The sequence below is a fragment of the Ambystoma mexicanum genome, chromosome 3p (genome assembly GCF_040938575.1).
Source record: "Ambystoma mexicanum isolate Mex_15411 chromosome 3p, UKY_AmexF1_1, whole genome shotgun sequence".
Classification (NCBI taxonomy): Eukaryota; Metazoa; Chordata; class Amphibia; order Caudata; family Ambystomatidae; genus Ambystoma; species Ambystoma mexicanum.
Genome location: NC_090925.1, coordinates 1,134,818,890 through 1,134,846,560, shown reverse-complemented (window position 1 = coordinate 1,134,846,560; position 27,671 = coordinate 1,134,818,890). Strand labels below are relative to the sequence as shown.

The following is a 27,671-nucleotide window of genomic DNA, read 5'->3' as shown; positions in this document are numbered from 1 at the left end:
TACTTTTCCCATTCAGTTGCCCCAGCCACCTTAGGCGTTTTCGCCACCTTCCTTCCCTGGTCACTTACTACTTCTTCTCTTGTGACCTGGGTTCTCACTTCTTCTTCCTTTGCCCTGGGTCTTATTTCTCCTTCTTTGCCCTGGGCACTTCTCTGTATGCCCTGGTTGTTGGGTTGTAACCTTGAAGGGGGTAGTGGGTCCTCTCCTTCTCTTGCTACACCCCCGCTGTAGCTCACTTTTCTTCTGTTTCTCTTCTCTTGTCAGCTTCTGCACGCCTTTGTTCTTAAGGCTCGTCGCCAGTGAAATAAAGCAGGTCCGCAGGCACTGCAGATCAGTTACAGGTAAATTCCTTTATTCCTTAAGTATTGGGTTACATCAAGTTATCTCTTAGGAGCCCACTGGCACCCATCACCCAGGCAAGGTCTCTCCAAGTGCCTCAGCGTAGAACCTTATCCCAATAACGCTCTCTCACTCATTCAACAACACACTCACACCATTCTCTCTGACGTCATATATTCCATGCATCCATCCAAGCACAAGACAACCATTTGTAATTCATTTTTCAACAAGAAAGTTTTTCACATAACTTACCAATTTCAGTAGTTATGGGTTTTGCATCATAACTACAACATCACTTCAAATGATGTTTTTCTGGGAATTGTCAAGTTTTTTTTATTCATGCAGGTTTGCCTCTAATCGTAATAGATGACCAAACTGTAGGTTCCCTTAATCAAAGTTTTTTTTAGTAAATTACTGATTTTGTAATCATATAATCCAGCCCCTTGTAAATGTATGCCTTTGTATATGCGTAACTATGTAAGCTGTGTTTTTACTCGTCAAGAATAGCACCCTACAAATTGCAAAATAAATAAATAAATATATTCTGGCTATGTAACCCTGGCTTCAGACATGACTTGCGGGCACTGCGTCTTGTGTGGGCATGACATGGGCACAGTGGGCCTCATTATGAGGTGGGCGGTAAGGGCACTGGTGCCGGTAATCCCTTACCGCCCTACTACGAGTTCCCTTTGCGGGTCCTCCCTTGACGCCTGGTTTTACGCCTGGTTTTACCAGGCGTTAAGGACGGGACCCGCAAAGGGACTTAGGAGTTAATAACGGTAACGCAATTTGCGGTACCGTTATTAGCGCCTTCCCCATTCCCAATGAGTCCTATGGGGGCTCAAATGGGAATGGGGAAGGGCCCTGGTGAATGGGGAATTACCGCCCCCTACCAACCTTGGAATGGGGCGGTAATAGCTCCATTCACCAGGGCGGAGTCGGTGAGGTTTTGGAGGCAGCCATGGCGCTAATAGCGCCATGGTTACCTGCAACCTCGTAATGACCCCCAGTGTCCATACTTGCAGTGCTTACACAGCATGCCTTGTGGGCCAGCTCTGAGGGCATAGTCTGCAGCCATGCTAAGGCGCTTTGCTCTTAGGCATAAAGACTAGAGCCGCAGTTCTCCAGCCTGCATGGAAGATAGGCCCTGCATAAGCCTCGAGGAGAGCACAGTACTTGTAGCAATGGGATCTTTGCCATAAAGAACGCAGAGGTCTCAGACCTGGCTTCATATATCACGTTCGATGCAGATACATTGACAACAATTCCATTGAAGGGTCTGCCTTTGCAAGTTGAAAGAATTGTATAATTAAAGGACATTTACATGCACAAGCCCCATTTAGCTCTACAATCGTCAATGCTATTAGACAACTGCACAAAACACAAAGCTTTGGTAGACATTTTGTATCACACATGCACAGAGACATGGCTACGGGAATGACAGTGAGCCACGCCGCAGGCCCGGCGGACCTTTTTGCGCAGCGTCACATACATCGCAGAGAATGGGAGGGTACGCGGTGACGGCGCGGGTTCTATTACCTGTGGTGCCACTTGTGAAACACACAATGGAAAGATCATCTGGTTGTGGAGGCTGGAAACAGAGAAAGAAAGAAAACAATGCATGTGACATCGTTCTTTGACCACCTTGCTGTTGACATGTATTTGTTGTTAATCTTTTTATAGCAACAATTAAAACGTGCTCGCTGTAACTGAGAAGCTTGGATTGGACTGCGCGCTGAACACTCATCAGTTATCAATGCACGCGCTCTACGTGTGCTCCTATCATGGTGTTTCATGTCATATTCACTGAGGATCTGAAAACCTGTACACAATACAAGTGGATTATAGAAATCCCGCAAATTATGCTTTCCCACCAATGAAACGCACACAATAAACCAGGGAATAATGTATCGAATGACAGGAATTTACTGGCATCTTGGGGTTTCTAGTGACATTCCCAAGGCATTTGGCCTTGTGGTGTATCATGTCACCAGAAGACCTCCCTGAAGGAGGATAGCAGTCCAGTTCGTTTATATAAAAGCCTACAATACAACACACCATCTTGCCAAACTGGTACTGTACCGCCGTTATCACTCTGGTGTGTATTTTTGGTTCCTGTCGTTCAAGGACACACGGGTCTCTCCCAAACTGCAAATGTCTCCTCGTCTTTACGTAAGATACTTGCTGTATTGAATGAAGTATGCAGGGTAGCAAAGGGGTAAGAATTTGGCGATAAATCCGGGACAGGGAATGGAGGATATTACAAGTGTTAAACATTGGGAGCCTAAGTCCAGTATTGACATATTTACTAATTACAAAGAGTAGCCTGAGGGCAGAATACAGTAGAGTTGGGTTGGTTGGTTAGTCGGGATAGGAAGCAAAATGAGGTTGGTGTGCACCGTCCATTGTTAGAAGGAGGAAGCTGAGCCTTGTTTTAAAGATTTGCACTAAAGTGATGGCTTTGATGGTCGGGGGTAGAGGATTTCAGTGGAATGGGGCAAATAGTTAAAAGCAGTGAAAGCAGGTGGAGGCATTGCAAGGTGTCGGGGACTCATAGGCTGTGAAGAGTCGAGGAGCAAAGAGTTCCAGAGGTAAAGTACAAAGAGATGCATTCAGTGAGGTAGTGGGGGGCGAGACAATCAATGAATGTACAGATGAGTAGCAGGAATATATAGAGAAAATGAAATTGCATGGATAGCCATCCAGTGTGATGACAGCAGGCTAAAACGGTGCAAGTCGCAAAGATGACGGGAACAAAAGAGTAGAGGGGTTGACCAAGAAGTAGGCTCTCACAGTAGTTCCGTTCGCTCAGCACAAGAGTAGAGACAAGAGTTGTAGTGGAGTAGTGTATGAAGTGTGGGGAGATTTTTCTAATATTAGGAGATTGAGCCTGGCTGCAATGGCAGCGGCCATGATGAAGTAGTAGAGTTTCAGGTTGCTGTCAAAGAGAAGATCAATGTTTGTGAGGTATGGGTGAGGGAGGGAGGGAGGGAGGAGGTCAGGAAGCAAAGAGATGGCAGAAGGGAGAATGGGGTTAGCATTGGAGGCAGGAAGAAAGATGATGTCAATTGTAGAAGAGTTTAACATGAGGCATCATAGAGCGCCCAGTGGTGGATGGCAGTTAGGCAGTTGATTATTCATTTGGAGATTGTAGGGATGAAAGAGGAGAAGGAGAGGAATATCTGAGTGCTGCCAGCAAAGAGGTGAGGGTTAAAGCCAAAGGAGGAAATTAGTTTGCCCGGGGAGGAGGTATATAAGGTGAAAAGAAGTGGTCCCAGGACAGATCCTTGAGGGACACTCATGGGATGGGGTGTTGGTGAAGAGGTGCTTAAAGCCAAGAAGAGAAAGAGTTTGAAGGAGAAAGGGATGGGTTACAGTGTCAAAAGCAGCTGTAAGGTTTAGAAGAATTAGAATGGAGGAGAGGTGAGAATGGTGGCCATTAGCAAGAGAATTAGTGACGTGGATTACTGCAGTGTGAGTGGAGTGTTTGGATCAGAATCCAGTTTAGATGGTGTCAGCAAGTGAGAGTACCACAAGGTAGATTATTATGCAGTTGAAGACAATCCTTTCAAGGAGCTTAGGTGACAGGTGTAGATTATCACCAATTTTCAGTGCAAAGTGGTCAATGGGAGCAATGGAAGACTTCAAATATTGCATGGAACAGGTCAAGAAATGCATGGACAAGAATCGTTTCCAAATAAAAGTTCAGGAAACAGAGATTTTAATTATTTGTAATAGAAAGGCTCTTTGGCCTTCAAATGACAGGAATTTAGCTTCACCAAGCTCAATCAGTGGCGACCAGACCTGGTGTACTAACTAACGGCCTCCATTGCTTGGTCCATGGCTTGTTTCAGCAAAGATCATCCATAATCTAGGTGTCTGGATAGATTTGGACATTTCTATGGCTCCATAGATAAGCAAACACACAAGTATCTGCTTTTTTAAAATGAGAAGCCTAAAAAAGTTTCTTGGTTTACTATATTATTTTGGTCGAGTTGACAAAATCATATTTCTTCGGCCCTGTGCAACCATCATTCGTTACCCGTGGCATATTGACTAGAATGTTAAGCTCTCTGCCTGGTGCTCACACCTTCCATTATGAAGGGCCTCCACTAAGTTATTTTGTTGCCCCTTTGGTGGCTAGATGCTTGCACCTTATGAATTCATTTACATCTTTCATCTACATGATCACAATACATCAAAAAAGTTTTGCATTGGGATTTTGCTCCGCAGGGAACATTTTAATACAGATTCTTGAGTTTAAAAGATGCACACTTTTTATTCTTTGCTAGCTAGGTTTTTGGAAAATCTCTTTTCTTGGGTTATTGTTCGTGTTTAATCTTTGTCCTGTGCTCTTTCTTCGATTGAGAAAGACCAAATGAATGAAATGTGCCTATTTCCCTTGAAGATATGTTCACTTCCTAAGGTGTTACTCCCCATTGCATCTGTTAGAGCCCGGCGCATTCTTTTTAGGACTTGTGCCCTGTCTTAGACCAGCATGTGCACTGCTGCCTCCTTCCCTGACCGACACTAATTCTACGCTAGCACACTCCACCTGCCTTCTTATCCTCATGCAGCTTTGAGCATTCAACAAAAGCCTGCTAAATCCATTTGCATGAGGAGGAAGTTAATATGTGCGGTTGCATGCAGCCTTGGACCTAGCTAAGGTGCCTACACTGAGATGGCAAAATATGATTGGGTAATCAAAGAATTAGATCTGTATTAAAGCTATCGGTGTCCAACAGCCACTACTTAGCTGTGCCTGGCTGGGTTGAGGGAGGCTTTCGATTGAAGCATGCAGTCCATCTTTTGATAGCTGTGGCGTATAATTTACAGTCTATTGAATTTATATTCTACATTAGTACCCGGCGAGGGGTGTGTGGCGGCTCACCATCCAATGTTGAGGCTCAGAATGCGGTCATTATCAGACAGTAATCCCGCTGCACTGAGCCTCCTCAGGGCTGGCGGCCGCCATCTCCCCTCGCCGGGGAATGAGGTAAGTCTTCTCTCCCCACACTTCCCCTACATCCCTCCCCCTTCCCCACATCCCCGCCCCCACACTTAACTGCTGTTCAGAAGTGAACGTGCTGGAAACACTTCTGGCTCCAGCGTGTCCCCTCCCGATCTGCGACAGGCCGCCATGGAAAAGAAGAAGGGACTACACGTAGTCTCTTCTCTCCTTTCCATGGTGGCCATTTATTTTGTTTACTTTTTTCCTTTTTTCTTTTTAATGGCCACCATGGAAAGGGAGAAGGGACTTTTTATTTGTTTACCTTTTTTTTTACTGTTTTCAATGGCTGTCATGGAAAGGGAAAATGGACTTCATTTTCCCTTCCCCGGTAGCCATTTTTTAAACTTTATTTTTCTGTTCCGAAATGCCACAGCGTTTCGGAAGAGAAAAAAAAATGCGTTTAGTAGCCCGGTTTTATGGGCCGGGGTACTAATAGGGGGGGCCTTACCACTTCAGGTAATGCCCGGGGCTTATTGCCTAAGGAAAAGCAAGGCTTTCACTGATCACCCTAAACGTATCCAAGGAAGTGTGGGAGACCCTGCTAGTGTCCCTCTTTCACCTTTGGTTTCTAACAAAAGATGGGCTGCTTCAGGTGAGCAGATGGTGCCAATCTTCCAGATGTGGAATATTAATTGGTACACCACGCCAAAGGAGAGGCAGTCGAATACCTGGCTCACAGGAGCGCGTGCCAGACATAATTAGTAATAACTGAGCTTTGGTCGAGCTGCCTGTGCTAAACCTCAGCACTGACTGCATGGCAAGTGCACCAACGGCAGTTACAGATGTTTTTGTTGCAGGTGTGTACTCGTGTTTCCTATTCATTACCATTTGCTACTCAGTGCCAGGTAAAGGACCCTCGCTCTACTGCTGTCGGATCGCACGCTGGATCCCCGCTACATATGCTCTAAAGTATGTCATGGCTCCAGTATCAGGAAGGCTGGGAGCACAGCACACAATAACATGTTTTGCCTGGTATTCTGCACAAGGACACGACTACTGTTACAGCTATCTTGACACAGCATCCTCTGTTAGTCACAGGATGATGTGACAAACCTTGTTGATTGATGGCGCTGGCTGTTGGTTGTTGACCAAGGTCTAAAAACTTTCATTTTCTGAGTTTGTCAGCTTGTTTGAATTAATGAAGAAGTGACTCCTGATGTGTTTTCATTAATATGGATTTTAATGTAGTAACAAACATGTATCACGTGTCTCGCAAAGTATCCTCTGTTAGTCCTTTGTTTATCTGATATGTTTTTAACCCTTCCCATGAATCAATCAAATCACAGTGCGTATACATTAAACCAAACTATGCCCAGCAAGCACAGCTTTGCTTTTCTCACTCTGCATACTGGAATCTGTCCTAACCTAACTGAATACCTTTGCATTCTGGAAAATGCCCTTACTGTGCTAACTGGCCATACTGGAATCTGCCCTTGCAGTGCTAACTGGGCCTGATGGAATGAGCCTGTAATGCGCTAATTGGACAAACAGGAACCTGCCTTCACTGTGCAGAATGGATCTTTGAAATCCAGCCTTATTATACTTAGTGGTAACCTTGTAATGTGGCTTTACCATGCCAACTGGCCATGCTGGAAACCACACTTACTGTTCCAACTGGGCATACGGGAATCTGGTCTCACTGTGCTATGCGCGCGTACTCACAATAGGCCTGAGTGTCTACCAGGTGCTATGGAACTTGGCCACACTCGGCTGATTCTGCCTAGTTCAATCTGGTCTTGTTTTGTTATCCAGACATACTAGAATCTGTCCTTACTATGCTAACTGTGCACACTGGAACCTGGCCTTACCCTGCTAAGTGGGCATACTTGAAGTCTGCCTTACTGTCTAGCTGGTGCTAGATTCCTTGGGATATGACCATACTCTACTTATTCTGCACATTTCAATCAGATCTTGTTTTGTTTTCAAGGTATACTTGAACCTCTCATTACTGTACTATTTGGGCACAATGGAATCTGGTGTAGCGGTGCTTAGTGGGCCATACCAGATGTATGTCTTATTGTCTACCATGCCATACTGTGCTAACTCTGTATACTTCAATATGGTCTTGTTTTGTTATCCAGGCATAGTAGAATCTGTCCTTACTATGCTAACTGTGCACACTGGGACCTGGCCTTACCCTAATTAGTGTGCATACATGAAGTCTGCCTTACTGACTAGCTGGTGCTAGGTTCTTATTCTGCACACTTCAATCAGGTCTCATTTTGTTTTCTAGGTATCTCTCCTTACCATACTATTTGGGCACAATGGAATCTGGTGTAGCGGTGCTGAGTGGGCATAACAGATGTAGGTCTTATTGTCTACCTTGTCCTAAGGAATATAGCCATACTGTGGTAACTCTGTATACTTCAATATGGTCTTGTTGTGTTATCTAGGCAAACTGGATCCTGTCCATATTTATTTTTTTATCCTGTTATTGTTCATTTACACCACGCGTAATACGAGCGAGTGGTGTCTAAGCGCGGGATCGGGATTCAAACCTGTGTTGCGCCGCGTTGCCTTGCTTCCAAGACAAACGCATTGTCCCAAAAGGTTTGGCAAACTTTAACCTGGATTTACAGTGGTAATGGAAAAAAAGGAATCTGGCCTTACTGAGACAATTATGTATAATGTACTCTGTCTCTTCTTTGCTAACTGTGACTAATGGAATGTGACCCTGCTTCAGTAACTGGGTTCAAGTGAAACTGTCACTGCTGGGCTAACTGTGCCAATAGAACCTAGCCCTTACTGTGCCTACAAGGAAATACAGTTTTTCAGTCAGAGCCACATATTGGACTTTGGCAAAATTGTGAAAAGGAAACATTGCGTTCGCGTGCCAGGTTGGCTTCCTTTACGGGTGTAAGATCTGGCGTATTTGTAACCAGAAAGCATTTTAAGTGGACTGGTAGATTTGGATGTCCGTCTGCAGATGCAAAAGGACCAAAAAGGCACATGGAGTGAACGACTACTGCGACACATAAAGGCATCCCTTTAAGGAGCCTGATGGCAGACACGCGCTCTGCCAACCCAGCCACCAGTCCGTGTGGTGGGGAAGCTGTCTAATCGAAACAGTGGGCAACCAAGCCCAGCTCAGCCCAGAGTCGGGTGGCACCGTACCCATGAGGCGTTTTCCCGCTATTGCGAGGCAGGAGTGGACTGGAACCAAAAGTGGCCCGGAACTGTTTTTCAAAGTGGCCCTATAGTACACAGCGCGAGCATGCCACACGCCTTTCCAATAAGAACATTTGGAAATAAGATAGATAACCACAGAAGAGAGGCTCATGATGCCGAGGCCCACTGGCAAATCTCCCTGTAGGCCAGACTACTCCTGCCGCAATGCCTTGCACGCAGGGCTGGGGCCAGCATTCTGCCAACCCAGGCTGGGTATGCACCATCCTGGGTGACCCCCTTCCCAGCCTTGGGGAAACCCTCAGGATTAGCATTGCATGGCCATACAGGTGAACCTCGCTGGGCTGCCGCCAGCACCCTGCTGGATAGTCCTAAAACACACCAAAATCCTCATGCTCGCTTTAAAGAAGGCAAGATGGGGTGACAGCAAGGTGTAAAGAGGAAGCCAGGCGGGGGCAAGGCTGTCTCTGAATCAGGTGGAGCCCGTGGAGCTGGTGGAAGAAGGTGGAAGCCTCCACCGCCAACCTGTTACGCTCACCTGGTATCCACTGGGACGCCACCCAGCTGGGTTACTCGCTGGTATGCTTTTCAGCTTTGCCCTGATGTGGTCTGCGGGGAAGGTTCTGCCTGAAAATACAGGAGGACTGTGTTCAAGACTGACCGACTGGGATAAGTATCCTCCCTCCACCCCCGTATGCTTTCAGTCCCTCTGGTGCCCTCTCCTCACCTTGTGGTAGAATTAGGCGTGCTCTGCATCCTGCCTTCTTTGCAGGGGCGCATTGTCTTTCATGGGCGAGTGCGGTCCAGTTACTTCACTGACGCCGGCCCGTTTGATATTGTTCAGGTAGGTCTTATTGCTGTTCTTTAGTTTTGTTGCTATCCTGCATGCCTTTCTTTGTTTAAAATGTCTCTTTTTTTCTCCCTTAAGTATGCGGAGCTTCAGCGCAGTGAATTGGCTTGGTTGAGCCCCACTGGTAAATGATGGCACATTAAGAGCGCAATGATTCGGTAAGCAAGCGCTATGCACAGCGCTGCGAAGTCTTGCCTTTTCTAACCTGTGTTTTCCTTCCTTGTAGGTCGCGCAGTGTTCTTCAGCATGAGTGGAATGTCCGGAGTGGTGCCAGCCGAGAGGCGACTAGCCAGGTAAGCCTTTTGAGCAGTTCGTAATTTGTAAATGTCTCTACAGCTTTCTTTAATGTTGCTTCTATCTTCCTCTTTCAGGTCATTCTGTCCGGGAGGCGTGCAGATTCGAGGAAGCTGTTCTCAGTAGCTGCGAGTGTTTAAAGATGAAGACTGCAGGTAAGATGCTGCTGCTAATGATGTTCCTTTTGTCTCCTTGCAGGTTCTGCTTCTCCAAGGTTCGAGGGAATAGCTGGACACGGTGAGCGTCACGTTGCAAGCTGCAAAGTAACACGAAGCATGTTCTGCAGTCAGGGTTTGGTTTATATAGCCCAGGTAAAGTAGTTCCAGGCCTGCCACACCCAAAACACTAGACCGCATAGCTTGGTTCTTAAGAACCAAGCTATGTGGATGCCTCCATGTTGGCTGACAATACAATAAAGTAGTTCCCAAGCACAATGTTGTTCATGGTGTATGAGCCTGGCGCCATAGGCACCAGGACTGGCCCCATGAGGGCTTTTGAAGAGGATGCCAGGCTCTAGAGGCCTGAGTCCTGACTCCACCTGGCCAATGGGTTTGCCAGAGGGGGTTTTGGGTGAGGGTCGTGACACAACCTTTCACTCCTGGCGCTGGGGTGAAAGAACAGACCAGGTTTATGCAAATGCAATGGGAGCCGGGTTGAAGTTTTCTAGATCAAATTTGGAATAATATGCAAATTAGGTGCACCTTTAGGTCGATTTGTGTGTTAATGGTTGTCTGAAATTTAAACAGAAAAAAGGGAATTTTAATACTGACCATAATACACCTACACACAGGGTCGTGTGCCACGAGCTGTTATGCGCAGTAAAGGTTCTGCGCAGCGTGTGCTAGGATATCAAACCTTTATTTGTATTCTATTTATTACCTCCATATGTTATCTTTGTGGTAATACTCATTTCTCCACCACATCGTCCCCATGTATACAATGCCTAATGTTATAAAATATTTTCTCCATTTCTATACTTACAATGTACTATCTTCCCTCCCATTCCGCCTATTCTAGTGCTACAATATACGACCAGAAGAATAGATAGATTTTGGTGGTAGTCCAGTGTCATAATCTGTGCTGGGGCCTGATTATGGCTATCGGTTGTTATGATGAGTAGTGATGTCACTGACATAGAATGTGGAGTGTTAGAGTGTTGGTGAGTGTTTGGAGTGCTGTGTTCTACGAGTGTCAGTTGGACCTAATGTGCTTGGCTGGATGGATGTCCCAGTGCTTTCTCTACTTAATAACTGGAGAATAAACCTACATGTAAACTTACTTTCTGGTTCCTGCTTCTGTGTGGAAGTTGGCCTAGTTTACATCATCCAGCTAATCAAAGCAGAACTTTCATCTTCTTGGTAGGGTTCCGTGAGCTTCATGAAGTGTGGTATCCTGGTCCCTATGCTTTGTCTGAACATGACTTATATGAGGGACACTTCCCCGTGGTGCTGTACGATGTGTACCGGTAATCCCGCATTAGCTGATATAGTAATTGCTCAAACGGCTTGCTTGTCAGGTGTGCAATTTGTAGGATTCTTTTTAGGATTCCCATGAACCTTTCCATGGTCCCATTAGCCTGAGGCGACAGTGGTGTGACTCAGTGATGTTGGGACCCCATGTATTCTGCAAAGACCTTGAAGTCTGGGCTGGTGAATCAGTGCCCATTATCTGATTTGACTGTCCGAGGGATACTGTACGCTGTGAATATTTTTGCAAGTGCGGGAATGACATGACAAGTCACTGTGGATGGAACCATTTTTGCTTCGAGGAGTACTCATCCATGGCCAACAGTGCATAGGGTCTGCCTTCCGAGGGCCCACAGAAACGATAACCACCTCTTCACATACTCTTGCAGGTAGTTGCATCATCTGGAGAGGCTCTGGCGCATCTGAGAGATAATGACATAGCAAATGGGAGACAGCTTGAGCATCTCCTCTACTTGGGCATCGAGTTGCCGGAACCACATCTTCTGCCGCAGTAGGCATATTGTTGATATTATGCCCCAATGTCCTCCATATGCTAAGTCAATCACCTGCCGTCTCATGGCTGCTGGCACAAGCAGCTTGGTGCCTTTTAGCAACAGGCCATCTTTGTAAAGGGATAGTTCATCCTTGACCAGCCATCTTCTTGGCATGTGTCCACTGCCTACTTGTAAGGCATTCAGCAATGATGCAATGTGTCGTATCTATTTCCAAATTTTGCTGTAGCAACAAGATGTCTACCCCTTTTGGAGTTGCTTGGTGCATCACATAATTGATGTACCGATCTGCTACCGACGGTTCAGGGTTTGTCGACTCCAGTGGGTGTCTTGACAGATAGTCAGCCGGTTATCTTATTTTCCCAGATGATAAATTATGTTGAATGCATAGTTTTTTAGTCTCTTTAGGCTATCCTTGCTTATGGGTTTCCATAGATGAAGAGTAATGCCTGGTCTGTTATGATGCTGAAAGGTTTACCACATAGACACAGGTGGAAGTGTTCACAGGCCCGCACCACTACCAGCCCTTCCTTTTCAGCTTGTGAGTATGCTTGTTCTGTCTTGGACAGACTTCGACTATCTTATGAGACTATTAGGGTCTCATTACTATGTTGAAGGTACCACCCGCCGGTAGCCGGCAGATTGCCAGCAACCCCATAACACTTTTTCTGCCACCTGACATCCCGGTGCTACCGAGATATTATAGGCGGTGGAATGGGAAACCTGATGCACCAGCACCGTTATTAACTTCTGGGTAAAGCATGCTGGGAGGGAACTGAACTCCCAGCAGGTCAGGTTTGCCAGGAGTTCCATGCCCCTACCAGCAGACTCTTTATTTATTTATTTATTTATTTAGAGCATTTTTAAAGCGCTCACACAGCCCACGGGCACCGAGGCGCTGTTTACAGGTATAGTTTTTTTTTCTTTTAAATGCGCAATTGTTTCTTTTGTCTTAGTTGCGTTATTTATAACGCTCTTAAACACGCAGGGGTTTCTAAGCGCGGACCCGGGGATTGAACCTGTGTTGCTTCGTGCCGTCTTGCTTCCAAGGTGTGCACGTTGCCGCTGAGCTATCCTCCCAGGACACTCTTAGTTTGGCGGTCCAGAAAGGGTGCCAGTACGTTGCTACCAGCACCTTTATTTCCGGACCCCAAGCTTGTAATGAGGCTATGTGTCGCTTACGAATGTGAATCCTGATCGACTTGTGCAAGTATTGCTCCTAGCCCCACAGGCTTGCGTTCACTGTCAGCTCTGTGCACTGATCTGTGTCCAAATATGCCATATTTATTGCTGTCATGATTCTCTTGCAGACAGTGGGGTAACTTTGCGGAAAATGTTGGGGGGGACAGGGGTGGAGTGGAGGGAGGGCAGATGGTGGCTCTTAGGGATCGTTTCGGCCAAATTGTTTTAAAGAATTTGGTTGAATGGTGGATTTGACTGAATTCGGTCACCACCATTAGTTTGAAGCTGAAGATACTGAATATGAAGAGCTGGGGTTGCGAGGGTGTCCCCCGCTCCCCATGTTCGGTATTTTTGGCTTTGGCGGTTGCAGGGCTGTCCCCTGCTTCCTCAACATTGGTGGCAGGGGACCCAACAAAAAAAAGAAGAAAAAGGGACCTTGGAGCGTCAGATCCGACCCGCGTTAAATGGATGGATCTGACGCTGCAGGGTACACTAGAGGCGGCGGATGGAGAAAAGGTAAGTAGGGGTGATTATGGGTGTACTGGCGGTTTGGGGGGGACATGGGTTTATTTTTTTTGTACCGCAGTAAAACGTATTTGCAGCTAAAATGACTACGGTCAATTCCGCCGTGATTTTGTACATCGGTCAAACAACCTAAATCCTTGAGGGATAACACTAAACTACTACACCACAAGAGTCCATTGCTGACGCTCTTTTATAACTTCCATAAGACTGGTGGCATATCTTTTAAATTCAATTGGGCCCCCACACATCTTCAGCCGGCCTGCCATGCACCCAGTGACACAACATAACATTCACAAACTTAATTCCAATAGAAAGAAGAAAACACCTCACAGTTCGCACTTGGTAAATGCAGCTCTACAACATGTTTTACAAAAGATTATACGGTTTTAGTAACGCTTGAGTTAAAAGTCATAGGGCCTCATTACGTGGTAGGAGGTAAGGGATTACCGGCACTGTTAAGGGTGCCGGTGCCGGTAATCCCTTACCTCCATATTCTGAGGTCCCTTAGCGGGTCTCTTCCTTAACGCCTGGTCTGACCATCTAAGGGATTTCAGAGCTAATAACAGTACCGCAAATTGCGGTACCGTTATTAGTTACTTCCCCATTCCCATTGAGCCCTATGGGGGCTCAAATGGGAATGGGGAATGGTTCTCAGAATGGGGACTTACCGGGTCCTTCAAGGTTGGAATGACCCGGTAAGTACCCATTCTGAGAACCCGGACCCGGTATGCGGTAAAGGGGTAGCCATGGTGCTAGTAGCACCATGGCTGCTTCCTACCGTGTAATGAGGCCCATATAGACTTAAGTGGGCTTGTTAAGTCCAGTTTATTTTCTTGTGCAAAAGACCAGCCAACACGTGTTTCGACATGATGTCCTTTTCAAGGCTATTAAATTATTGATGCATTACCAGATTTGATACTTGAAGCATCCTGTAAGGAATCACCTCCAAAACTACCATCTACGTATGTCAGGTCCCTCACCTCGTCTGGTCTGACTCAAAGTCAGCAGCCAGGGTGCTGAACTGGGTATTGCAGGGCCTGACGTCTGTGCTGCCACGCTAGCAGCAGCACCTCCAGGGGCCGCAGTGCAGAGAATTGCTTTGTGTTTGTGCGACACACAGAAAGGAACTGGGAAGCTCATTCAGCTTGCTGGTTTCTGTCTGGAGGTGCAGGGGGGGCCACAATCATCACATTCAGGGCTGTGGGATGCCCTGAGTCTGGAGGTGCTTGAGTGCGATGTTAGGTCGATGTAACATGAGACGTGACCCGGGCGGCATTTGAAAGCAGAGCAGGGGTACTTTTTTTTTGTTTTTTATAATTTTTAATTGTGTTTGTGTATATTTGTTGGGGGCTGGGCTGCTGGCTGACCCGAGTGAGAGTGCGTGTCACACTTGGACAATGTGAGCAGAGCTCACAGTACACATTAAGGCCCTAGGTATGAAGACACACAAACAGTGCATTCTCTGTGGCAAGCCACAGCTCTACAACGCCTCTAAAATTAGTCTTGCCACTTTTCAGATGCTACTAAAGCACCACCATCCTAATTTCAAAATGAAGTTGGCGAAAGGTGCGCCCTCCCCAAGTAGAGTGGAAAGAGTCAAGCTGAGAAAACCTGTGACCCAAAACTGTCGTACCCTGCAAATTCTGTGAAATGAAGCCGAGTGCTATACGCCTTCCAAACATGGTGAACTTTTGTTAAGCAGTTTTTGCTCTAGGTGCGCAGAAGGAACTGTATGGGATTTTGTGTTAACACCACACGTTTAAGAGCCCTTGCCCTGCCGCCAAAAATAATCGTCACCAAACTGGCAAAAAGTATTTCGAGTTTTGCAGACACTTTTTTTTTTTATTTGGTTTAATTGTAATACAGTTTTACAATGTTTACAAAAGATTCGTCCCTCCAGTTTAAAATTAAATTGCACTTTTTAAGGACGGTTTGGTGCAAATGAGTAAATGAGTGTCATAGTTCAGGTTACAGGCCACCAAAAACTGTTTCACTTACCAAACTAAACAGGGGAGTATCCAGCATTGTAAGAGTGTGGAGGCCTGGGGGTGAGCACCGAAATGCAGTGTGTGGAATTCCACATGGTCTCATTGGCACTCCCAAACCGCCCATCCCTACGCCAATCTACTTTTCTGGTAACAATAGTGGAAGATGGCATTTTAAACCACAACAAAAAAAAAAAAACTACAGGATCATTCAAGATTCACGAAACGCAAACTTCCTAATTATTATATGGATTGCACCAACAGAAATGACTTCACAGAAATGGACATTGAAAGGCGCATCATCAGTCTTCGATACTTGGAGGCACCATGGAAGTGACTTTAGACTAAGTTGCCATAAATAAGCTAAGTGACAAATAACTTTGTGGTGCCCAATACTTAAATTGCACTATAGTTATATGTGGAGCAACTCTATAGTCATTAGGCTTTTCCATTATAATACCATGATACATTAACATAAGCTTTGAAGTGAATCAGAGTCACTTGCAGAGCTGCAGAAAAGGCACACTGTGATTAAATGATTTGCTCAGGATCACACACTTGGTTAAATGGTGAAACTGGGATGTGGTCAATTTAAGCGGCCGCACACATCTTTCCAGGTTTAGTTAATATAGATGTTTATTAAGGTTTTGCTTTTCATTTCATATGCTTAAATAATTATTTGTAGAAATGCCTTGGAAGCAAACCACATTTCATAATAAACTAGACTTTCATAATAAACTAACCATACACTATTTTCATTGTCATAGAAATATGTTGAGCAATGGGAGTATCATGCATCAAAAGCATCATGTAGATTAATGTGAGCCGAACAAATCCCCCTTGGGTTTTAAAGCCATAGTCATTATTTCATAAAACATGCAACATTATGCACCCTTTTCACTTCTGATCACTCCCTCCCATTAACATTTCTAAAGGGACAAAAGTCCCTGCTAATAGTATCCCTCCCTCCCATCAGTGCCTTATGGCCCACATTGTAATGCTCTGTTGATAGAGAGCAACATGAGGACCCCTCCTGCCCTCCCTCCAAAAGATGGGGGGGACAAAAAGGCATGCCACAGAAGTTGGGGGGGACAAAGCCCCCTGTCCCCCCCTATAATTACGCCCATGCTTGCAGATGATTTCATACGCCTACTGGCATTCCTTGGACCACTGGAAACAGATATTTTGTTTTGTGAGAGCTCTCAAGGGTTCACTGACTGTCGCAAAAGTACCTTATATATCTTGTGCAATAGCTGGCTAGTCCTAGGAAGGACATCAGCTCTGATACATTCGTGGGTTGAGGAGTCTTGTTGAGGGCGGACCATTTTTCTGGATTAGATGTCATTCACTGTGCTGAGAAGATGTGGCCAAAGACTCTGAGTGTGCCCTTTCAGAACTCACATTTGTCCTTGTTGAGTGTAAGGTTGGCTGCTTCCAATGCCTTGCATAATCTTCCCACTGTGTCGTCATGTATTCCAGTGTCAGTGCCAAAAACCAGAATGTCATCACTGTAGTTTAGACAGTCGGGATGTGTTTGATGACATTGTAAATTTCTGCTTAAATGATCTCAGCCATGGTGACATCCGAAGCAGAGACATTTTTTATAACGGTATAACCCCAGGTGAGTTACAAAGGAGGTGATATATCTTGTTTCAGGACTTAATTCAAGTTGGTGATAGCCCTTATTGAGGTCTGGCTTCAAGAACACCCTGGCCCCATTTAATAGATGTATCATGTCTGTGATGCGTGGAGCATGATGATGCTCCATCAGGATGACTTTATTGGGGTGTCTCATGTCCACACAGAGCCGGACGGTATGTGACCCCTTTTTGGGCACCTGCACAATGGGGGATACACCTGGCCTGGGCCCAGAGGCGGATCCGATGATGTGATGTTCTAGTAGTTTGTGCAACTCATCTTCAACTTGTCGTTGTATATTTACCGGTATGGCCTGATAGTGTAGGGATGCCGGATGGAGCATGGGATCAATGTTAAATTATATACTCAGTCCTTTGAACAATGATGGGAATAGCTGTTCCATTCATGTCTATGTATATACCTGTGTGCCATCAGCTTGTACAGCATGTGTTTCAAGACAATGTCAGGGGCTGATTTGAAACTTAGTAGGCAACTGCTTTCTGTCGTTGCCTCTACCACATGTATTTGTAATCTCCTTGATAGTGTTATATAGATGCAGGTGGCCTCAAAATATCCCTTGCATGCGAGTTGTGTCTTGGACCCATAGAGGTAGCCCATAGACCACCTTCTAATCTCATAGTGAGGGTGCTTTTGGTATGTTCTTGTACATTTCCTCACTGATCACATTAACCCTTGCTCCAGTGTCTACAAGGAATTCAGCTTGCAAGTTGTTGACTTGTAGTAGCAATTTTGGGCAGTGCTCTATTGCATGTTGATTTCCTAAGGCATATAGGTAGTCCTTCCGTCTCTGGTCTTCTGGAGACGAGCTCGACCCACTCTCTGAAGGAGATTGTTCAATGAGTTGCATGTGTCACCTTGCTCTCCGGGGTTGTTGTGTAAATGATGCTCAGGATATCCTCCGTTCGGTGTTCTTCAATCTTCCAGGCACCTCTCTTCTCTTGCTCTCTGTGGGGTGTCATGGGCCTTTCTTTCTGAAACTGAGACACAGGAAAGTTGAATCCATATGATGTCCTTGATCTCTCCTTAAGCCTTGCAGGTGGTCCTTCCATTGTCCCTCTCTGTGAGTTCCGAGCCATTCTACACACTTTATTAAAGTGGTTTTCCCCCCAACAGGCTGAGCACAGTTGGCTGATGGCTGGGCTTGTCCCTTTGTGCTAGAACTTGTATCTGTCAAGGAGTTCCCCCCTTCTCACCTGGGTCCGTTGTTTGACGGTGTCTTCGATCGCTGCCTTCTTGCGAATGCTCCTGGTCTTGAACAGTGGTGCTCGAGTCTCGTCTGGTTCCAGGTTGCGTTTAGTTCCGGGAACGCGGAGTCCAGGAATCCGGGAGTCTGGGAAATGCTAGTAAGGCTCAGAATCAGGAAGGGGGAAAAGGTCAGGAGTGGGTAATAGCACTGGAACAAAGGAAACAATAGCATTGAGACGTGCGGAGCCGCGGAAGGCGTGGTCTATAAATAGATCAGGCCGTGTTCAGCACATGGAGCGAGCAAGGCTTCAGCTCTGGACGGCCATGTTGGAAGTAGTACGGAATGTAAGCCCCGTTGAGACAAGGACCAGGAGGTCTAAAAGGGGTGTGATCTGAAGTTCATGACAGTATCCGCACCAGAAGCAGAATTGATCTGTCTGGACTTGCAGGAGGGTAGCGGTCGAGATTGTATTAACAGAGGCTGGAATTGACTGGTGTATTTTTAGTTTGATCACTGACTCAACGTGGTGTTTTAATGCCATCTCTGAGCGGGCTAAAATCAAGATCTCTTCCAGTGACCATGCTTTTTGTAGTAACTTCTTCCTGAAGTTGGTGGACTCACAGTCGGCAATAACTTGGGACATAAATGCCTCATCTTTGGAGTAGGTGTGAAAGGCGCAGTGCTTCAGTGACACCCTAAGGCACATCCCAAACGTGCACATTGTTTCGCCCTTGTTTTGCATTGTGATGTGAAATATGTGTCTTTCATAGTCAACATTAGTGTGAGGCATGAAGTATTCGGTTAGGGCTTTTTGAGGCCTCTAAATGTTTTGATGGTGTCTTCCGGCAGTTCATATAAAATGTCTTGTGTGGTCGATCGTACTGCCAGGGTGAGGAGACATTTTTATATAGCAATAACTCCCGAAGTGTTGCCTGAAATGGGTTGGGAGGTGTTCTGTGGTTGGGATTTCCTCTTCAGACGTGATGTACCCCTACTGCGTTGTCTTGTCATGGACTCCTCCCTCAAGGGTTGCTGCTAAATCCTTAAATTCATTGCACAGGCTTACTACTTGCCTTGTTGCCAGCCTCCCGTAATGTTGGTGTCACGGCCGCTCCTGCTACTCACACAGGCTGCTCACACGCTTTTTTGCGCCACTTTTCCTGCAGCACATGGACTGCCTTTGCCCTTGCCATCCAGTGCTCAAACGCCTCTCCGGGATTGCATTTGTCTGCTGCACCCTTGTACATCCACTTTCCCGTACCGTTATCCGTGGCGGGTGCCACTGCACTGCAGGGCCCGTCCACTTCATCGCCAGTGTAATTCGGCTATCAGCGGGACCTCCGCTGATCGCTTGGGTCTCCTTCTGCCACAGACACAGAACTGAGGAGAGATATGTATTTATTCCTTTTTCTCTTTCCCTCTCACTGACTCCTCCTCTTCCCACCCGGACCGTTGGCTTCCGTCCCATCACATCCAATTTGTGTACTCTCTCCTGGCCTGCCTCCAACAGAACGATGTGGATCGCTCGGTCTAGGGTGAGGCACGACATTACAAATTGTGGATTTAGAGAGTGACACATTAAAGTATTTGTTCAGATGCAATTCAACGAAATGTTGAAGAAGTTGCCTAACACCATAAGAGGGTGCCAAAGATTTTAGTTTAATTAAAAGAATCTCAGACCATAATGGCAGAGCAGTAGCATTCCCCTGTCAGGTGTTTGTAGTCATGCCATTATATGCTCTTGCTTTAAATGTGTGCAGGTTGGGTCTCAAAGCTGCAATAAAGCAGCGTATATTGGACATGTGAATTAGCATTTTTGCTCTTAGAATTTGGAGCTAAATCAATGATTGTAGTGCTAAATGGCTCTAACCACTGAAATTACTTTTTCATTTATATGATATGTTATTTATAACGCACCTAATACCCAGAGGTTTCAAAGTGCGGACACGGGGATCAAACCTGTGTTGCTCCCTGTCGTCTTGATTCCAAGACGAGCACGTTGCCCCTGAGCTATCCTCCCGAGTAAACCTTATTTTTCTTTGTGCCAGATTTACAAAAAGATGCTGGACCCAGGATATGCGGAACAAAGTCCTCATGGAACCCTACATCGATCTTTTTATGCATGCAGGTTCCCTGTTCTCGGATACAGACGAAGGGTCAGGTGATCAGAACAAGCGACGCGCAACTCCCACATTAATTTCTAAGCGTTATACACATACCCGGCACTTAGATATGCATTGGCCCCCAGGAGGCAGGTAAGTGAAGGGTCAGCAGTCCACCATGATGAGCGCAGAGGACACTATTTTTTTTTTTTATTTTATTTTTTTTTATTTTTTTTATTGACTTTAGTTTTGTAAAGAAAAACAAACTTTTTTGTCACATTCAATTCATGCAGAGGACACTATACCAGTGACACACCTGAAAGGAGCGACCCCCCAATGACAAAAGTGCTCAGGCATTCCTATTCTGGGCACGACAATGCAGGCAAGGGCATTAAAATAATCCTGCCTATGTAGCGCTTTCCCGTGTGTCTGGCCTTCATCAGGGCAGGTGTGGGATCAGCAGCAAAAGCTGCAGTGAGGGCAAATCCCCAAGTGCACCTTTTTGAGAAGGACGGAACTGGCTGTGGGATGCACCTGCCACTTCCCCGATACGCCCAGCAACCAAAGTGTTTTTACAGGTTGCCCATGTCAACCGACTGCAATGCCATGAGAACCGGAGGTGGTCGGTGAGGACTGGCCAAAATGGCTGATGGTCATGAGGCGAATACAAATGATAAAGTAGATTGGCAAGTATGATTCTTTAGACATTGCAATGTCTAGGTGGTCAAGGAAGTGTGCACTGTTGTGATTGCTGAAATGCTGATATTTGGAGCTCTCCAGACGACTTCCTTGCACTGTGGGGGTCCCTAAACAGCTGCACAAAAAATTCTGCTAATGCTTTAACCAGAAACTGGGTGATCCTGTCTGGATAAAGCACTGAAATGCTTGTGCGCGATGATGAATTATTTATAAATCAACCTGCATTTTGACATTGATAGAGAACCACGGGTGGCCTACAGGTTCCTCTGGAGATCTCCCAGTAGGCCTCTGCACTCTGGGCCTCATAGGAAAAGCATTGGGCTTGTTGAAGATGTGTAATGTGGGGCAACTTTGGGAATTATTTCCGGGGCCTCTTTTGTTTCCCAGTCCAGCCCTGTAGAGAACATTCTAGCAGAGGATACCGATATCCTTTGCACGGCAGACGTTAAAGGTCTACATGCCTCTACCCCACAGATGGCAGGGCAGAAAACCACAGAATGGCTGCTTCTACTGGAAGAGAAGCTAGGAGATTCAAAGGTGTTTCTTGTAGCGCAAATGGAGGTCAAAGTACAGAATTATAGAAAGAACAATTTCACATGAATGGAGGCTACTAGGTCCCCATGTATGGCAACTGCTTCATATGCAAGAGTGAGACAAACCAGAGGCATAGCCAAGATTGTCTAACAAGTGGGGCCTGAAGACAATGTATTTGGGCCAACTGCAGTGACATTAACAACTCTAAATACCTACACAGCGTTGTTGGGTGGGCACTTACAGATTTTGGGTGGGCCTTGCCCACTCAGGCCGTACCCTGTCTACGCCTTTGGACAAATCATGTACTTCATCGTTTGATTCGGCACAAATATATTGCGTTTTGGTGTAGGCACATCGATGATATTTTTGGCATCTGGCAAGGAGGACAAATAAATCTTCTGATTTTCTTTGACTACTTGAATGAAACAGACCCACATATGCAATTCACAGCCACGATTGGCAACCCAGGTGCCAATTATTTAGATGTTTATCTAACACCTCAATCCAATCCATACATCACCAACAGTTTTTGCAAAGCGCCATATTGTACCAAACTACTACATGGCCTTAGGCTTCCTCCGACAAGCACAGTCAAAGGTTTACCTTTTAGGCAATTTCACACCGACTTTCATTTCATGACCCTGCCCACACACGCCATGCACAGCGTTTACTATAATGGCATACATGCAAACATTATCCATACAATTCGAGATACAGGAGTCTAGACCTGGTTTTAATTTTTCCTCCTGGGACTTGAAGTCCTGGGTTTATAATGGGGGAGTCCAGGGCAAGAAGCCACAGAATGCTAAATCAAAAGCAGGACTGGACTAGCGTCTCCTGGATGAAAGGGATAATGTATGCCTGTATTTTCTGAATGCTGCTGTGGTGTTGGAGGTTCCCTAGGCAAACCTGTCAAATCATATCCAGAGATGCCCAACCAGCAATAAGCTGTCACTTTACAAACTTTCCACAATGCAAAGCAAATATATTCTCAGACGTCCCATAGCTGACATACTTGTCGCATTAACCAATCAACGGGCTGGTGGCATGCACGTGCCACCATCAATACGCTGCCTTCGAGAGCATGTGTGTAAAAAGAGGATACATCACACGCCTTTCAGAACACAGAACCCTTTGCCCGGAAAGAAAACCTATGTAGCCATGGGTCACCTACGGATGCACATTCAATAATTAGGCTGGGCTGACACACGTCACGTGCATAACCAGATGGTGTCTGAATGAAGAGAAGCTGCAGGTTATCTCTGATTGAGACCGGTGTATCGGCTTTAAGCGGGATGTGAAATCGCAGGTGCTGGTCTCACGGCATAATCATCTCTCCGCTTGCGCCTGCTTGCCTGTGTGCCCCTGCCCACTACCTCGAGTCCTCATCTCTGGGCTCCAGGCACCCTTACAGACTAGCTGTGCGATGGAGTCTGCACTGATAACGCTTTCAGGTCCCGTAGATCCTTTCTTTTCCTTTGACTGCAACAGGTAGTCATGGCTCCCAGCCTGGGCTAGAAGGTCCTCCATATAAGCAGGTTCTTCATCCAAGTGAAGTGCTGCCACAGTGGAGTGGCAGCTCTCTTCTTCCTAGGACTCCAGGGAGGAGCGGACATTTACATTTGGTTTTCTTCAAAATGAACGTATTTTGCATTATCCAGTGTTGAAGTTGGTTTACTGTACCCCACACAATTCTCGAGGATATTTAAAATCGATTCATTTGTCGAAAGTTGTTTTCAGAAAACGGAACTGGTGCCAACTCCTACTTCTAAGCACTGCCGTCCTTTGTGGTTAGTGGGGTGCTTACACCAGTGCTTAGTGATCAAAGAGCTAACACTGTCCTCTGTATTACGAGGTCAAGGTCAGAATCTGGCTTTTAAAAGAGCACATTGAAGAGGACTGCCCAATAAAGGTCACTCCGCCCATTCTCCTTAGCCAATTCATGAGGCGGGTGAGTCGCCTCTGCTCCTTCCTTTCCTCTGTACGGCGCCCATTGCCCTTTGCACCTGACCCTCTTCCCCAGCATTCCCCTGTTCCTCCCACTTAACTGTCGGGCCTCGGCTCCATTCACGATTTCAGTCATACGTATGGTGTTTGTTTGTGCCTCTCGCTCGGTCTTGTGGTCTGGAGACCATTTTTGAAGGCCAGTGATGCTCATTTATTTAAATGAAGTTAAATTAGTTTAATCTTATGTTTTACAAAACACTCTGATAAACCCCTACTAGTTAGAAATCTAGTGGAGAAATGGGCACCTAAGGATCGCGCTAATGGTTTTGACTAAAACGGTCCTGGAAGGGAGACGTCGGGTGCCAGGCGTGATCAAATACTACTGGGCATCGCAACTGGTGGTGGCGAACTAATGGCTATTTGGAGAAGTGAATACAACCCACACAAAATAAGAGGTTACTATGGTGGGGACCAGATCACCATTGCAAGTACTATATGCAAGCTCAGAAGGACAAGACCTCCCGTCCGCAGGGTGTAGAGTTATAGAAATCAGAGGATAAATCACCAAATGCATGGACTGCCAAGGGACCATCAAGAGGATGTCGCAACTGTGGGAAACCCTGAATGTTTCACAAATATACTAAATGGCCAGACACCCGAGATGGTCAAATAGGGGAATTACTAAGGTGGGAGATGTTCTTAGCGGGGATAGAATCAAGATGTTCCCAGAGCTCTGTGAACAATATGGACTGGTGACGAGGCATCTCTTCATACATGACCTACAACATACAATACATGCCCAAATAGGGAGGAAAGGAGATGTCCCGAATCCCACGCCCTTAGAAATAAACCATCTCACAGAGAAATCTGAAAATAAAGCTATCGCGGTATTGTATCAGATGATGAAAAACTATACAACATCTCAACGGGTCAGAGCCAGACACAAATGGGAACAAGACCTGGGGAGGCTGGAGAAGGAAGAATGTGTAGATGCAGAAATACCAGTCAAGACTCTGTTTGTTGCGACTCAACAAATTGAGCCTAAATTCACAGGATGGGGAGGACAGAAGATGAGATATGTTTGAAATGTAACGGGGAAGTGGGATCCTTCTTCCACCTACTGTGGGAATGCTTAAAAGTGAAAACCTACTGGGAAAAGATTCTAAGGACATTCACTTGACTGGTGGGAAGTGAATTGCCTGGATGTCCCAAACTATCCCTGCTGCCGATCCTTGGGGAGATCATGATTGCCTGGGGGACAGGCACCTCCGAGATGTTGGGTTGGTGGTGGCAAAGAGGGAGCTGGCGATTAGGTGGGGGATGGCTGAGAGGCCGACGGTGGCCCAATGGAAGTAAGGGATGGATCTATGCAGAGGCCTAGAGGAAATGGTGTACAGACACAGGGGATGTCCAGGGAAACATCAACGGATATGGGGGAAGTGGGAGGCAGAGGGATAAAACAAGAAGTAGATGAGGACTACGCGGATAGGTGGGGAATACACATGCACACAGGAGTAGCCACATCAAGGGAAGGGGGATATTTTCTACCATGGGAGGGACAGAAAGGAGCGGGAGGGACACAGAGGATGGGGAGTGAGAAGTGGGAGAAGGGGATAATGTTGATTACTGCCAGTCAAGTCGACGGAATTGTTGTTGAATGACTGGACAAATATGATTTGAGATGTTTGTTGTGTTTTAAAAAAAAAGATGTTATATAAAAGAGAATAACTTCCAACCCTCAGGATATTATTTACAGCAACGTCATTACACATATGCATACATTTACTATGCAGAACTCATAAAGGGCACTTCTGCATCAATATGACTTACTGGCACTGTTCACGGTCTGCAGAGATCACTCATGACCTGGGCTGTGGCAGCAATTTCAAAGTATAGGTCTGCGGGATCCGTCAGGGGAGTGCGATGTTGAGCTTTGTTTATGCAGCGCAACACACACCATTGAAATGGCACTTTGACACTTTAGGTTAGGGACTGCTTTTGAGTTGAGTTGGCCACATGGAGATTGCATGGGGAAATGGTGCTGTCAGTTCCACAGCCTTGAGAGAGGAATTCGAGTTTGGGTAGTTTGCAGAGAGCAGTCAGGCTTTGGGCATTGCATGATTCCTGGGTGTCAGAGTTGGTTCGAGTTTGTCCATTTGCGGCACCTATTGGCTTTCCCCATTCCCTACATGTCTTGTTTGTGTTCATTGAGGTTATAACACATATGCTTCTGTCTGATAGGCGGTGTCAGGACTTGCTGCTGGTGCACTGGCCTGTGGAAGGCCGGCACAGCCTTGTGTGGTGGGCGAAATGTACAGTCACAGCATCCTGGTTGACACCAGAAGAACATTGTGCATAACAGCCAGTCTGTGGTTTGAGTATGTCGTGCATGAGTGTGGTATATCAGAGCAGTGGTTTGGAATGGAATAATAATTGCCATAGTGCTGGGTTTGTCGGACCATTAAATAGTAAACGATACTTGGGTTTTGAAAATACCAACAATCTTTGCTGATATTCATTATTCAATTGATTCTCCTTCTTATTTTTTGTGGCCATCTTAAACGCCTTCCTGGACTGTACTATTAAGTGGTTTGACTGAAGGTGCATAAACCGGGCGAAGTTATGAAACAGCTACACTACAGAACATATATTTTGATTACTTATAGAAGACAAAGCCAATAGTATTACTTCTTTCCCAGAAGGTATTTTGTTTTAATTTAAAAAATATTTTTGTTTTATACGAATCAGATTATTATGAATAGAAAGTGAGCGCATCAACCTCTTTAAGGCCACATCCGTCTTGACAGCTAAATGTAAAACTCACAGTCTTACACCTACACAGCACGTCTTTCGTTTTCTTGATTTTAGAACACTACAACCACTACAACAAATCCCCAAGTTACAAAATGAAAGGCCTAGATATGGGTCACGGTAGAGAAGAAGAGCGGAAGAAGATCAAAGAAGTGAAGAGAGTCAATATCAGTTCTGAGGGGATCCAATTACCAGGCCCTGCCTCTTATCACCCTAACCAGAGACCTACACCTTACCAGTCTTCAAGCACGTAATGTAAGGTTCTTTAACACCAAGTTTAGCACACCTCTTATGAAGAGTACCTAACCGCAGCAACACAGTTGTTCCCTCCCTTTAAGCCATCTACGAAAGAGCAGGCCGCCCTTTTTGGGCAATATGTCTTTCCCTTACAGTCCACTTTCAGTTATACTGAAAACCCACAGTCAAGAGGACCCCCTTCCTGACCAAAGTCTCCTTGCGAGGATCAGGGGAAAGTAACACATGATGATAACCAAAAAATACCTCTTTACTGTTTAGTGCTGCTTGTTGCTACATTGACTGTCAATTTGGCCAACATCCTCATCCATCCATCAGTTTTCAGACAATCATGGGAAGTCTACAGGCACGGCGCACCATCGACTGCTCTGTTTTCACCAGGTTTTTCACCATATCTGCAAAAAGCTATCCAGATCAATAGGCAGATCTTCTGTGTGGACCTTGTGGAGACCCCCTAGAAAATGCCAAAGGGGTCCTATCCTCGCGTGTTCAAGGATTTCCAACTTGGCATCCAAGTTAAGAATGTTGTGAACGGTGCATGTTCTGAATTCCTCTGAAGTCTCCAGAGTTGCATTGACAGAATCATTATGCCACTCCGGAGCTTCCAGTTGAGTTTCTTTTTTCCATAATTCCTGCTCTACATGCACACGACTGCCCGAGAAAGTCTACTGAACATACTTTGCTGCAATCGTTACCGTTTCAGTACTCCCTGTCCCCTGCTTCAGCTTGTAGGAGAGAGTAGGAGAGATGCTGTAGAGGTAGGGATAATGTATATGGAGGCAGTAAATTGGCCATGACATTATATTCAGAGAAGGCAGTAAACAGAATACAGACAACAAATAGCTGGCCAACACTAGTTGCTTACATTACAAATGGAAGTGCACATTTTAGTAGTAAGCATGTTTTAAAATGATCTACTTCAGGGTGAATAGGTCATCTGTCCAGTTTGCGCTGTGTATCCATATTAACCCAAACGAACCCACTAACACTTTCCCATTAATTGATAATTTACCTTTAACAAAGCAGTGCAAAATTCTTGAGAGATGACATTTTAATAGTAATGTGCTGTTCTTCTGCAGTGGATTAAAATGTGCAGGTAGAGTGCATTAGCTGTGATTTTATTGCACAAACTGTGAAGAAAAATGTGTGCTCTGATGAAAGCGCCATTGTACCAGAGGAAATGATAGT

At 45.8% G+C, this 27,671-nt stretch overlaps 1 protein-coding gene across 6 annotated transcripts in view; it reads right to left on the bottom strand.

Annotated features, from left to right (window-relative positions):
- ACSL6 (acyl-CoA synthetase long chain family member 6) overlaps positions 1 to 27,671 on the bottom strand; it is a 774,575-nt gene that overhangs the window by 403,303 nt on the left and 343,601 nt on the right. For all 6 annotated transcript variants that reach the window (XM_069652522.1, XM_069652521.1, XM_069652520.1 and 3 more), the window contains one exon: positions 1,879 to 1,930. In XM_069652522.1, the coding sequence (XP_069508623.1) occupies positions 1,879 to 1,930 (52 nt within the window). The remainder of the gene's footprint in view (positions 1 to 1,878; positions 1,931 to 27,671) is intronic.